A 14,975-nucleotide genomic window follows, 5' to 3' on the forward strand; every position below is an offset into this window, starting at 1 on the left:
CTGGGTTCGATTCCTCAGCACCACATAAGCAAAAAGAAAAAAGCCGGAATTGGCGCTGTGGCTCAAGTGGTAGAGCGCTAGCCTTGAGCTGAAGATCTGAGGGACAGCACCCAGGCCCAGAGTTCAAGCCCCACGACCGGACCCCCCCCCCAAAAAAACCACAAATTTACCTCCAAAAGCACTCCATAGTTTTCCTAACTAAAGTGTGGGGGGGCGGAGTCTCTTCTTTCCTCCAATTTTTAACTTTTTTTTTCTTTTTTGATGTTGTTTGTAGAATTTTTCAAAGAACTCCTTGAAAATGCAGAGAAATCTCTGAATGATATGTTTGTGAAGACCTATGGCCACTTATACACGCAGAATGCAGAGCTCTTTAAAGATCTGTTCGTGGAGTTGAAGCGTTACTACGTGGCGGGGAACGTGAACCTGGAGGAAATGCTCAATGACTTCTGGGCTCGCCTTCTGGAGCGCATGTTCCGCCTGGTGAATTCTCAATACCACTTCACCGATGAGTATCTGGAATGTGTGAGCAAGTACACGGAGCAGCTGAAGCCCTTTGGGGATGTCCCCCGGAAATTAAAGCTTCAGGTCACTCGTGCTTTCGTAGCAGCCCGTACTTTTGCTCAAGGCTTAGCTGTGGCGAGAGATGTCGTGGGCAAAGTCTCCGTGGTAAGTGCTGTTGGCATTTTCTGGCTTTGGTTCGGTTTGCTTTGGGATTGCTGTAAGAGAAAGTTTGTGAAAGATTTAAAAAAAAAAATCAGCCGGGGATTGGGGGAAGGGGGGGGGCAGAGAGGCAGGTGGCTCACACCTGTAATCCTAGCTGATCTAGAGGCTGGGTTTTGAGGATTGTGGTTGGAGGCTAATGCAGGAAGGAAAGTCCATCAGAGTCTTCAGTGAACCACCAGAAAACTGGAAGTGGTGCTGTGGCTCCAAGTGGCAAAGCACTAGCCTTCACTTCTTGGGCCCTGAGTTCAAGCCCCATGAATGCCTCCTCTCACCAGCGGGTGGGGGGTGGTGGCGGCTCCCCCCCCCAAAAAAAAAAGATCACTAGAATTTCATTGATTGAATACTATCTCTCTCTGCTTTCTCACATTTTGTCCTTGTGTATATACCTTTTTATAGTTAAGAGCACAATGGTGAATGGCTTTGTAACATTGTTATTCTTTTCTCTACATTCCTTCCTGGCCATTCTTAGAAGTAAGATGGATGTTCACTTTGGACTCTTTATTCCATTTATTATTGTTGTTATATTGTTGTTATTAGTGTATGTATGTACTGGTCCTGGGGCTTGAACTTGGAGTCTGGGCATGATCCCTGAGCTTTTTTGCTCAAGGCTAACAGTGCTCTACCATTTGAGCCACTCCACTTCTAGCTTTTTGGTAGTTAATTAGTGGCAAGTGTCTCATGGACATGTCTGTCCAGGCTGGCTTTGAACTATTATCCTCAAATCTCAGCTCCCTGAGTAACTAGGATAACAGGCCTGAGCCACTGGTGCCAGATTCTGGAGTCTTAATTTTAAATCTTTAATTAAGCTTCAATTGCATCTTTAATTTTAAAATCTTAGTTCTCAAATTTCTCCATCTCCTTTTTGCTTTTATTCTACTTCTGTTCTGGCAAAACAAAGACACTGCCTCCACATGTAGTTATTGCTAGCGCCTATGTTTCTGCCTACTGGGTCAAGTCTAGAAACTGCCTAATACCCAGAAGCATATGTTTCCTTATTGTACTAGGTACTTGGAACATGTGATGACGAGCAATTTCCATGATAATGTACACCATCTTGCTCTTGACTCTGTTTATAGGATTACTGACACAGAAAATACTATAATATGTGAACAGGAGCTGCTAAAATATACCTGTTAACTTACTTACAAATGAAGCAAATTGGGCTAGATCCATGCTTTGCAGATACTGTTCCTTGGAGGCAGAAGGGGGGCCTTTATCTCTTGGGTACACTTAGCAAAGCTTTGATCTCCCTGGTTTCCTACAATAAGATTTTGTGCAAGATTTCAAAGTGGAAGGGTTCTATTCCCCCTCAGTTAACTTTGACAGCTGGTTGTTGTTGTTGTTGTTGAGTCTAGAACCCAGGACTTTGCCAGTGCTAGGCAAGCTATCTACCACTGAAGTGCCTCAAAAACTTTCCAGGCCCTTTCACTACTCCCCTTCCATGACTCAATATACTGGGGCTTTAGCTTTGCAACACTGAGTTTAGTGGTATTACTTTTAGGCCTTCAGAGAAAAAAAAAAGCCAAATTGCCATGTGCCAATGGCTCACACCTATAATCCTAGCTACTTAGGAGTCTAAGATAGGAGGTTCACAGTTCACAGCCAGCTAGCACAGGAACATCTGTGAGACTCCAGTGAACCACCAGAAAACCAGAAGTGGCGCTGTGGCTCATAGTGGTAGAGTACTAGCCTTGAGCAAAATTGCCCAGGGGGATAGTACTCAGGTTCAAGCCCCACCACCGACAAAAAAAAACATAAGCCAAATTGTAGGCCATTGCTAAAGAGCATAGATATACAAGGAACAGTGGCTTCTGCTGGGGCATTTGGTTGTTTTCAGGACTAGTTACAAGGTCTATACAAACCACAGGACTAACACTAAAATAGTCAGTCATCTGATTGCTTACCAGAAGGTCATCTCCAGTTAGAAGGATCATTTAACTTATTATCCAAACCGCAACACTTACTGTCTAACCAATGAGGTGCTTATTAACAATTCAAGCCAGACAACAGGTGCCAGTAATTGTTAATAAGTACTCAGGACTGCCCAGTGGTTTGGAAGGAAACATATTTACCAGAATGAAGAAAAAAAGGAAGTGGCACTGTGGCTCAAATGATAGAGTGCTAGCCTTGAGCTGAAGAGCTGAGGGACAGCGCCCAGGCCCTGAGTTCAAGCCCCATGACCGGCAGAAAAAAGAAAAAAGAAATTCTACAGAACAGATGTGTTGGGGGGGGGATGGTTAGGGATGGGAAGGATAAACAAAGGAGGAGGCTACAATGCTTGATAAGCAATGTACTCATTATCTTGCCCATGTAATTGTAACCCCTCTGTACAGTATATTCACAATAAAAAATACATAAAAATTAAAAAAAGAACAGATGTGTTTAGAAAAAATCATGATTCATGATTTTCATATTAGAATTTAGTGATAAGAAGGATTAATTGGTTGTATTTATTATTGCCATGTTACTGGTTTTCTCTGTCATCTTCAAGCTATAAAATGTCAGACAAGCCAGGTGCCAGTGGCTCATGCCTGTAATCCAAGCTACTCAGGAGGCTGAGATCTGAGGATCGCAGCTCAAAGCCAGCGCAGGCAGGAAACTCGGTGAGAGTCTTATCTCCAACAAACCACTAGAAAATTGGAAGTGGCATTGTGTCTTAAGTGGTAGAGCACTCACCTTGAGCTGAAGAGCTCAGGCCCAGAGTTCAAGCCCCACAACCGACAAAAAAAAAGGTCAGACAATAATTCTTTCCAAGTATATTTTTGTTCATTTTTCCCCTTTTCCGATACTTTTCTCTACGAATAATTGGAGTGTATGAAGCTAGTATAAGGAGATCCTTGCTCTTCAATGCCAAGTTCAGCCACAATCATTAATCTTGGAAATACTGATATCAAAGTCCCTAAAAGAGTACACAGTTAGGGCTGGGAATGTGGCTTAGTAGTAGAGTGCTTGCCTAGCATGCATGAGGCCCTGGGTTCGATTCCTCACTACCACATAAACAAAAAGTAAATGCAATTATTTTTTAAAAGAGTACATAGTTAATCTACATTGCAAATAACAAGTATTGCAATTCACCTAGCGCATTTGACTTGTACCAATTCCTTTCAAGAGTCCTCAATTGAGTAGACCAAAGGGTGGCACTACTGCTTTGGATACCGAAGCAGTTGTAATTTTTGTTGATATTAGGAATTGAACTAAGGGTCCTGCTTGCTCAGCAAGGAGCTACACCTGCAGTCTGCCAGTCCCTTTTTATGTTGTTCATTTTCAAGGTAAGATCTTGCTTTATGCTCCAGCTAACTTGGACTGTGATCCTCCTATTTGTGCTTCTCTTTCTTTTCTTTTTTTTTTTTTTTGGTAGGTAGTCGGGCTTGAACTCAGGGCCTGGGCACTGTCTCTGAGCTTTTCTGCTCAAGACTACCTCTACCACTTTGAGTCACAGCACCACTTCTGGTTTTCTGGTGGTTCATTGGAGAGAAGAGTCTCATAGACTTTCCTGTGAGGCTGTCTCTGAATCACCATCCTCATGTGTCAGCCTCCTGAGTAGCTAGGATTACAGGCATGAGGCTAGGTTCATGCCACTATATCCAGACATTGATTGAAGTAGAGTCTTTTAAACATTTATGCTTCAGCTGGCCTTGAGTTGCAATCTCCCCATAGTCTGCCTCCCAAATAGCTGAGATTACAGGCTTGAGCCACCACACTTGGCAATTTTCCCCCACCTATGTGTGAATGCTTATTCCTGATAAGCCTCTATCCCAGTGCAGTTTAAAGTGTACTTTAAAAAGCAATCCAAAAAAATGAACATACTGTGTCTTGGCTCCTAATTCAATTAGTTGCTTTTAGCCTAAAGGGGAGAGGGGGCATTCAGAGCAGGGACTTGTTCCAGGGTTATTGATTGAATAGTTAACTCAGAGATGTTTCTCTTCATGAGTGGACAGCCTGCTTTTCCAGTTTACTTTTGCAACAGAAGGGTTGCAGTTACAAATTGAGCAATGATTGGATCACTGTTAAGCCTTTGAAAAATCCATTAGCAGCAAGCAGCAAACTTGCCGTCCTTCAAGAGACAGGCACTGTTTAGTTGAAATAACATTGCCTTGTTTTAGTCTCTGTGGGCCGATACAGCCAATGATTTCAGCTTACTCCATTGAGCTTTACCGTTGAAACTTCAGAAAAGTCCCCCTAATTAGTAGCAGATGGTTCAAGAATACTGTGGTGTCAAAAGCCTTTGTATTACTTCTTGTCATGGTCCCTGATAGCCGTCTTATTTACCTGCTTGGCAGTAACCATTTTGCCCGGAAGGGTGAAGTTTGTTGAGGTCTTTGAGAAATGCACAAGTGATTACATGCACCATGAACATTAATAGCTCCTATGCCAAAGAGTTGCATTCTATGATTTCAATTAATACTGACATAATGGGACTATGTACACACACACACACACACACACACACACACACACACACACACACACACACACACACACACACTACAGAGGCTATAATTAGAAGTGGATGCCTTACCACTGAGGTGTCTAAATGACTGTTCTGCCATGAAAACAATTCCCACTGAATTCCCTCACTTCTCTATTCATAAGGCCGGGACAGAGGAGAACTAAAGAAATTACTTTGGAGCCAGATGCTAGTGGCTCACGCCTATAATCCTAACTACTCAGGAGGCTGAGCTCTAAGGATCACAATTCAAAGCCAGCCCAGGCAGTAAAGTCTGTAAGATTCTTATCTCCCATTAATCACTAGAAAACCAGAAGTGGCACTGTGGCTTAAAGTGATAGAGTGCTAGCCTTGAGCCGAAGAGCTCAGAGACAGTGCCCAGGCCCTGAGTTCAAGCTCCACTACTGACAAAAAAAAAAAAAGTTACTTAGCCATTTCCCCAAATTGCTCTAAGTATACATTTAAAAAGTGTGTATTCCAAAAAGCTTTTAAGAAACTAAGAATTTGACATTTACTCAACACTAAGTATGAGTTTTCACTCATAATTGTAAAGGTTAGAACTACAAACAGAAGTAGTACCAAGGGCTGAGTAACTCAAGATTTTGTACATTCAAAACATTAGAGCTTCTGGGCACTGGTGGCTCACGCCTGTTATCCCAGGTACTCAGGAGATCTGAGATCTGAGGATCGTGGTTTGAAGCCAAATTGGGCAGGAAAGTCTGTGAGACTTGGAAAAGAAAGCCAGAAACGGGGTTGTGGCTTAAGTGGTACAGCCCTAGCCTAGAAAGAAAGGTCAAAGACAGCACCCAGACCCTGAGTTCAAACCCCCCCCCACACACACACACAAACACAGCTTAATTCATGAAGTGATGCTTCAACTGAAGAGCCATAACTGAGTCTAATCACTTCATTCCACAATAAGAAACCCTTCCGAGTATTTATACAGTTTTAATTATATACAATCCATCCACAAGTTTTGTTTTTGTTTTCTTTTGCCGGTCGTGGGGCCTGAACTCTGGGTCTGAGCACTTTCCCTCAGCTCTTCAGCTCAAGGCTAGCGCTCTACCACTTTGAGCCATAGCACTACTTCTGGCTTTTTCTGCTTGTTTGGTGCTGAGGAATCGAACCCAGGGCCTCATGCATACAAGGCAAGTGCTCTACCACTGAGCCACCTTCCCAGCCCATCCATAAGTATTTCTAAAGGAAGTCTAGCTTAATCCTATATTTTGTAAATGCTTCTGAAATGCTACTGTCAAATAATAAGGAACTTCTTTCTTTGTAAGTGTGAACTGCATTCAAAAAAACAGTTTTAGGAAATTGCTGAGTAAACACATCAAGTCGCATCACTGGGTGAATGTGGGTTCCCTATCTCTCTTCTCATAATTTTGCGAACAATTTCCTGTTATTTTTATTGGGCGCTTATGTTACCAAGCAACAGATAACAATCTAGACCTTTTCTGTTTATTGGGACTATTGGCTGGGGAAGGGGGGGGAAAAAAAACCAAACACACAATTCTGCAATGAATATGTTAGGAGCTGGAATTAACTAAAAGGCAATGTGTTTCCAACTTCAGTGCAGCCTGTTGACTGCCATTATGTGTAATGTAGCTGGAGGCTCATTCTGAATTACCGAAATGAAATCCAGGCTTCATAAAGCGTTCTTCAGCACTTTTTTCCTTTTTTTTTTTTTGCAGTAGTTTTTAATGTGGTGTTGGTAAAATGCAGGTTATTTGGTATGGTAGTAAGGCTCAATCTATGTTAAAAGAGTCTGTGCAGAGGAAACTTTTCTGTTAAGGGTTTTTATAGCAGATATGATGTGCAGACATTCTAGTTTATGTTTAAGCTCAGGCTGGAGAGAGGGGTTTAATTCTTTTTTGTTTTTCTTTTTTCTTTGTTTTCTCACAATGGTAGGAATGGAACCCACCTATACCCCAGCCCACAATGAGGTGTTTTTGTTGTGTGTTTTTTTGTCTTGGTTTGGATTTGGTTTTTGTTTATTGTGCCATTACTGAGTCTTGAACTCAGGGTGCTGTTCCTTAGCTTTTTCTGCTAAAGAGGGGCACTGTGCTACTCGAGCCATGCCTTCTCTTTGGGCTTTTTTGGTGGGACATTGGGGATAAGTCTCTCTGACTTTACTGCCTAGGCTGGCCTTGAGCTCTGATCCTTAGATCTCAGCCTCCTGAATAGCTAGGATTACAGATATGAACCACTAATGCCAGACCACAATGAGTATTTTTAATGAGTCTTAATAAGGTAAAAAGGACCAAAAACAAATCCTCAAAGAAACAACAACCCAATCAATAAATGGGCTAAAGGCTTAAAGAGAGACTGCTCAAAAGAAGAATGGCCAATAGACACTTGAAGAAATGTTCGACATCTTTAGCCATAAAGGAAATGCAAATCAAAACAACATTAAGATTGCAGTTAAAATGACCATTATAAAAACAAAAAAAAACAAAACAAAAACTAATGATAACAGATGCTGGCGGGGATGTGGCCAAAAGGCAATGCTACTACACTCTTGGTGGGAGTGTAAATTTGGTCAACCACTTTGGAAAGCAGTATGGAGGTCTGCAAAAGACTAAACATTGAAGAAAAAAGATAAAAAGGAAATGAAGATTCTTTTTCCACGAACTTTTACCACAAAACATAGACTAGCTCTGAAAAAAAAATCTCAAAATTTTAAGACACTTTCTAGAGCTATCTTAAATATTTACAAAAGACCTGACTATTGAAAGATTTTATAAGGCTTGACAATTATGTATATATATATTCATGCATTTTCATTGTAGGTCAGTAACTCAGATTGATTTTGATATTTGAATCAATACAGAAGTATTCAGTCCAGACAGAATTCTCTATCCTACCACCTCCCAAAAGTATTCACATTCTTTTTTTTCTTTAGATTTTTTTCCATTTAAAAAGTATCTTTAAATAGTTGTATACAGGAATTTCCATTTAACAAAGCCATTTATGAATACAGTGTATCATTTTTGTCATACCTTTGTAGTACCTTGAACAGTCTAAAGACATAACACTGGTCCTCTGTAAGTTATAATTGTTTAAAGAATATATTTTGTCTTAAGAATCTAGTGACTATTGCTCTATGTAGAGCAATTAGGTCCTAATTTATCCTCCAAAATCAGAATGAATTTATTTGGTCAATAAAACAATGATGTCTAGCAAGCATCCAGCCCCATGGCTGTGTTGAGTGCATGTGGAGATTTTCCTGTGCTTGCTCTAAAGGTTAGGAGAAGGCTGCCACGACGCTAGTTCACACAGTGGTAAGCGATTTTGGCTTGGAATGCACAAAAATCCCAGCTTGAATTCCCAGTATCATACTGAAAAATCTATTACATACGTATCAAAGATCTCAAGTACGCAAAGACTGGAACACCAAACTACATGGGTTCAAATCTTGGCCATTTACTAGAAGATCTTGTGTGAATTCCTTCATCTCTTTGGCCCTATTTCTACTTCATCTGTGAAATGAGATACTAATACTTGCCTCCTATAATTATCAGGAGTTATGAATAAGTTCATACATCTAAGGTCCTTAGATTGCTTCCTGGCATACTAAATACTCCACAAACACATCATATAAGTTAATAAAATCTAGTACGAGTGACATATAGTGACTGTCATGAAACAGAATCTTTTCCTCTTGAATCTTGACATTAAGGTTATAACCAAGAAAACCATAAAAGCTATTAAATAAGCATTTTTTCTCTCTGAAAATGGCTTGAAGTCATTCTTTTTTGTTCAGAGTTTGGGGAAAGAATAGCGTATATGGTTTTCTTTTTTTCCTGTTCTGTCTTCATCTGATTTTGAGAAATAACTACTACTTCTCTAAGAGAAGTCTAAATTTTTTTAAAGTGACCTTTGCCAAGAAAAAAAAATCACAACTTCCACCTTGATTCTTACCCCAGCTCTGAAAATTTTGGAAGTCATTGACATCTCGCTTAAAAAAAAAACCCTAAATAAAAGAACCACATAACCACATCAAATAGTTCTGAGCTGTGTGCCCCAAAGTAATGATCAAATTGAACATTTTTAAGTGGCACCCCAGGCTGTAGAGAATAAATACATAAATGAGGATTAAAGGAAGACCTTGGAGTCTAGTTACCTTTTTTGTTAATCCTTATGTGGCATGATTTACTACTTAATTTTGTGTTTCTTGAATAAATGTACTTAGTGAAGTTTTAGAAAATTCAAAGAAAGTACTTATCTTGATGACTACCAAGGAATAAAATATGAGTGAACCTGAACTTTTCTTCATAACTAATAAAGCCCCAGAAAGAAGTATTACTTGATCTTTTTTTTTCTTTTTGGTCAGTCGCAGGACTTGAACCATGATCTAGGTGTTGTCACCTGAGCTTTTTCACTCAAGGTTAGTGCTCTATTTGAGCCACAGTGATACTTCCACTTTTCTGGTGCTTCTTTGGAGATTAGAGATGGACTTCTTCTGCCTGGCTGGCTTTGAACTTCGAGCTTCAGATCTTGGCCTCCTGAGTACTAGGATTACAGGTGTGAGCCACCGGTGCCCAGCTAGGTTTTCTTCATTTGCTTATAAATGAACAATTTGCTCATGAGCATATGAACAGAGTGTTAGGAATTTGTGGAAGATTCCCTAGCTATGTGTTGTATCTTACTCTGTGACTGCCTGCAAGAGTCACCATTTAGTCAAGAAGATCTTGGAATTGTGATGGAAACTTTCAAAAATAATTGAACTTGCTCTACCATATAGTATGGTTTGGCTGTTTGTTTTTTTCTCTCTCCTTAATAAGGTTAGTTGGCACACCGTTGGCTCTTAACAACCTGCATTGCTTCTCACTGACTTGAAGGTTCCAAGAGAAAGAGGCAGAACATTTGGTTTACTCAATGGAGAGACTCTGCACCCTTATCCCAGTGCATGGTCAATGCAGAGCTAGTCCTTGCCACTCTAGGTCCACCATCTTGAACATCATGACAGCTGCGTGCTGGTGGCTCACACCTGTAATCCTAGCTACTAAGAAAGCTGAGATCTGAGGGTTATGGTTCAAAGACAGCCCAAGCAGGAAAGCCTGTAAGAGGCTTATCTTCAATTAACCACCAAAATCCAGAAGTGAAGCTGTGGCTCAAGTGGTTGAGTGCTAGCCTTGAACAGAGAAACTCAAGGACAGTGCCCAGGTTCTCAGTTTAAGCTCCCAGGACTGGTACTAAAAAGTATGAAAAACAAAACAAAAACCCTTCACTTTAATGGGACCTTATCACCCCTGACAGAGTTGCTTCCTAGATTCTGAATTCCTTTCATGTGAACTGTTACATGGTGGTCTGATTAGTGATTTGTGAGATGAAAGCCAGATTTTTCTCTAACTTTGGTATATTTTATATGTCCTCTCTCATTGCCATTTTCTTACAACTTCTCCATTTCTCTTTCCAGTTCTGGTATTATTTAGTGTTCCCATACCATGTTCTAACTGAGTTCCTTGTGATAATTTTTAGTAGTTATACAACAAATCACGTGCAGAACATAAGCCATTACTTAGCCAAAGAATGAAACAAAGAAGCACTGCCAAACCCAGCTTCATAATCTTCCTTTAATAAAATTCTACTGTGGCATATCATCTGGTGTTGAGTTTTAAAACTTGAGACTTTGTGTGCCGATTTTAGAGGAGGGAACTACAAGGTTATTGCTTACATGATTTCACTTGCACTTGAACTAAGAATGCAATTCATTTCTAATGTTATCTGCCCCACCTCAAAAAAAAAAAGGCATCAGTGGCTCACACCTATAATCCTAGCTACTCAGGAGGCTGAGATCTGAGGATCGCGGTTCAAAGCCAGCCCAGGTAGGAAAGTCCTTGAAACTCTTATTTCCAATAAACCACCAGAAAATCCAAACCAGCACTGTGGCTCAAGTGGTAGAGCACTAGTACTGAGCAAAAGAACTCAAGGACAGCACCCAGGCCCTGAGTTCAAGTCCCAAGACCACCCCCCCAAAAAAAAATTCTTAATTTGCTTTGCTGTATGACATCCTGTCACATAATAGGTGGTCAGTAAGTATTTGTCGACACACTAGCTTTTGATTTCCTGTATAACATTAAAAAGTACCAAGTTCTCTATGTAATACTATCTGTATGTACGTGATTTGAGGCATGGTCTCACTAGATAGCCCAGGCTAGCCCATAGAGGAACTTGAGATCCTGTAGATGGCAACTAAATCTAAAGAACAAAATAATCAATGCCCAAGAATAGCTTCCTATTTTGTTATTGTAAGAAAGCAGGGAAATGTGACCCACCTGGGAAGGCTTTTTTTTTTTTTTGCTCACAGATATTTGATAAGGTGCAGTCCTGGCTTCCAACTTAGCAGAAAGGCTATAAGCAGGTTGCTTCATTTCTTTGGCTTCCGTTTTCTTCTCTTTCAAATGTGAGAACAGCGTTGAGTGATTCCTAAGGCCCCTTCCAACCCAGAGTTCCAACCTGCCAGTTGTCTGCCTGCTTGCTGCTCTTCAAATGAGTATCACAGTCCTAACAGTGTTGCAACTGTGAAGGAATGGACGTTTTGCTATCCAGAATATTGGCTAGCCAAGATTTTACTGTACATGAATACATACATACTTAAGAGACTAATTTAATGCCTAGGAGAACATTTGGGACTGGTTAGAAACTGTGGAAATCTCCTAATTCTTTGTAAGGAGTGGTGATTTTAGTGTAGATAATTACCATCTTGTTGCCTGATTTGGGGACTAGAGGGGGTTGTGGGAGGGGGGTGTGTGCAGCAGAAGGGGTGTTCAAAGTGATATCCCAGAATAGGTAAAAGCACAAGGCCCCCCAGCCACCACCCCTCGCATCCTCTGTTCCCTCTACTTATCCACTCTGAAAGAGGAGACTAGGCGAATGAGCATATGGCAGGCACTTTTCAGTTGCCAGCCAGCATGGGGCTCCCTATAGACGAGCCTTTTTAAAGAAGTATGCATTGAACTGAGGAACAGGATGAACAGCCCCATCTCCCTTCAGTATTATTTTCATCCTCACTACTCTTCCCCCAAAACTTATAGCCTCCAGTGTACTGGGTGTATGCTTGGTTAGAGGTGAAAAGTTCAAAGGGAAACTCGTGGGTCTAGTGTTTGAAAAGAAGCTTTGCCTGTGTTGCAGCCTGGCCAAAGCAAGCACAGTCCTTGCGAGGACCCTAGGAGGGGCTGTTGGCAGGCCACAGGGCAGGTAAAGGTAAACTGTTAGCTCATCTCATCTCGTGGCTGATCTTTAGACAGGGATGTTATTTTGTAAAAAGACTTTGAAGTCACTGAGCAATGTTCAATGTCTGTGGGGGAGGGGGAGACCCCTCCCCACCCCCAAGAAAAAAAAGTTTGGGAGACCAAAAGAGGGGCTTAGGAGCAATGGGAGTTTAAAAGGTGGGAGGTGCATGTAGCTTGTTTGTTTAAGGTCACGTGATCGTCTGGGAATGTAGCTGCCATGGAGTGCTTGCCTAGCATGCACAAGGCCCCAGATTGCACTCTCAGCATATAAGAAGGAAAGAAAGATGTTCATCCTCTGCTCCCCTTTTGCCTCTCCAGTACATATGGTCTATTTATCTGATCTTGATCTGTCTTCTTCATTGGAGGCAGGCCAGGCCCTGATCTTTAGCTTCGTGGCTAAATCTTCAGTGTCAGCTGAACAGATTTGCTATTCCTGGATATGTTTTAGCCCTACCTCTACTACCATTGTTTTCTCTTCTCACACATGTAGGTGAACCCCACAGCCCAGTGTGCCCAGGCACTCTTGAAGATGATCTATTGTTCCCACTGCCGGGGGCTCGTGACTGTGAAACCTTGTTACAACTACTGCTCGAACATCATGAGAGGCTGTTTGGCGAACCAAGGGGATCTTGATTTCGAATGGAACAACTTCATAGGTGAGCCTTGGATCAATGTGTTTGAATTGCTACAGATGGCTCACCCGCTACACACACACAAGAAATGTTTTAGCTGGGTGCCAGTGGCTCATACCTGTAATCCTAGCTACTCAGGAGACTGAGATCTGAGGATCACGGCTAAAAGCCAGCCGGGGCAGGAAAGTCTGTGAGACTCTCATCTCTAATTAATCACCAGAAAACCAGAAGGGGAGCTGTAGCTCAAAGTAGTAGAGTTGCCAGCCTTGAGCACAAAAGCTCAGGGAACAGCGCCAAGGCCCTGAGTTCAAGCCCCAGGACTGGCAAGAAAAAGAAATGTTCTAATTGCCAACTAGGAAATCACTGTTCGTTTTAGTGTTAATTACTTGGTGTTTTCCAGAGTCTCAACTCTGCTCAATACTTTGAAGTTGGTAAAAATTATTATTATAAGTAAATGTTCCCTTTAACTAAGGGTAGCATTTCTGAAGATGACTAGACACAGTGACTACCAACTTTGAATCATACTCAATTATCTTTTTGATACCTTTTTGCCTAAAGCTCATTTTTAGTTCCACATCTGAACCGACTGGTAGAGTACAACCCTCTCCATAGCAGTAAAAATGGCTTTTCAAATGTCATATAATGGAACCACATTGTCCACAAAACCTGTTCATTCTTTCTTCGGATCCGTAGACCTCTGTGGAAATTTAAGAATTTTATTTCTTTTTTTTGGGGGGGGTCCAGTTGTGGGGCCCGAACTCTGGGCCTGGGTGCTGTCCCTGAGCTCTTTAGCTCAAGGCTAGCGCTCTACCACTTGAGCCACAGCGCCACTTCCGGTTTTTTCTTTTTGCTTATGTGGTGCTGAGGAATCAAACCCAGGGCCTCATGCATACAAGGCAAGCGCTCTACCACTGAGCCACCTTCCCAGCCCCAGGATTTTATTTCTATAGGGGAGTTAGCCATAATGGACTACTCTTGTATGAATAGGAGGACTTTTCCTCTGGTAATTTAAGAAATGGTTCCTAGCCAGGGGCCACTGTCATCCTAGCTACTCAGGAGGCTGAGATCTGGAGAATCACACTTTGAAGCCAAGCTCAGGCAGAGTCTGTGAGACTCTTATTACTAGTTAACCACTCAAGCTGGAAGTGCAGCTGTATCTCAAGTGGTAGACATTAGCTTTGCAAAAGAGCTCAGGGACAAGGCCCAAGCACTGAGTTCAAGCCCCAGGAGCAAATAAATAAGTAAGTAAATAAATGAGTATACAAACAAAACCTGCATATACCTTTCATCTAGGAAGCCATTACTGGAACCCAGATAGCACTGTAAGTGCTGTCCAAGTTCTGAGAGGATTACTTATGATTTTTTTAGCAAAAGCACAATTAAACCTAATTTAAACACCTAACCATCAACTACTTTGCCTACTCAGTGTACGTACTAGTCCTGAGTCCTCCATGACTAGTATTAAAGCCTCCAATGTGGAATGTTAGAGGAATCCTGCACACATGCAAACAGCTTGCAAAAACAAACTCATTTTTCCTCATCCCTCAGTGACATTTGCATAATTATAGACTTGGAGTGTCTTTATAGGAACCTATTTTTCACTTATTTGTCCACATCATGGGAACATGCATATAATTTGCAAGCTTTTTTTTTTTTTTTTTTGGTGGGGACGAATTGAGGTTGAAGAATGCTTTTTGGTTTGCACGAGAGCTAATTACCATATTAACTCTGTTTGAAAGTGCATCAGTAAATTGGCTCCAACAGATTCTTGAGAATACTGACACGGGGGGTGGGGGGGTGGGAAGTGAATATTAAGCACTTCAACACAATTGTGGCCTAAATAGCTCAATGCAAGAAGGCCTAAAAAAAAAAGTCTTTTACACAGAGAAAAGCAGAATCCCATGAAAGGGAAAGCGCTCTCTCCCTCCCCCCCCC

The 14,975-nt window shown here is 41.5% G+C and overlaps 1 protein-coding gene across 1 annotated transcript in view; it reads left to right on the forward strand.

The window, feature by feature from the left end:
• Gpc4 (glypican 4) overlaps positions 1-14,975 on the forward strand; it is a 137,193-nt gene that overhangs the window by 110,010 nt on the left and 12,208 nt on the right. Inside the window, exons 3-4 of the mRNA XM_013018145.1 lie at positions 275-666; positions 12,899-13,064. Of these exons, the coding sequence (XP_012873599.1) occupies positions 275-666; positions 12,899-13,064 (558 nt within the window). The remainder of the gene's footprint in view (positions 1-274; positions 667-12,898; positions 13,065-14,975) is intronic.

Source organism: Dipodomys ordii, unplaced genomic scaffold (genome assembly GCF_000151885.1).
Source record: "Dipodomys ordii isolate 6190 unplaced genomic scaffold, Dord_2.0 Scaffold38, whole genome shotgun sequence".
NCBI classification, from domain to species: Eukaryota; Metazoa; Chordata; class Mammalia; order Rodentia; family Heteromyidae; genus Dipodomys; species Dipodomys ordii.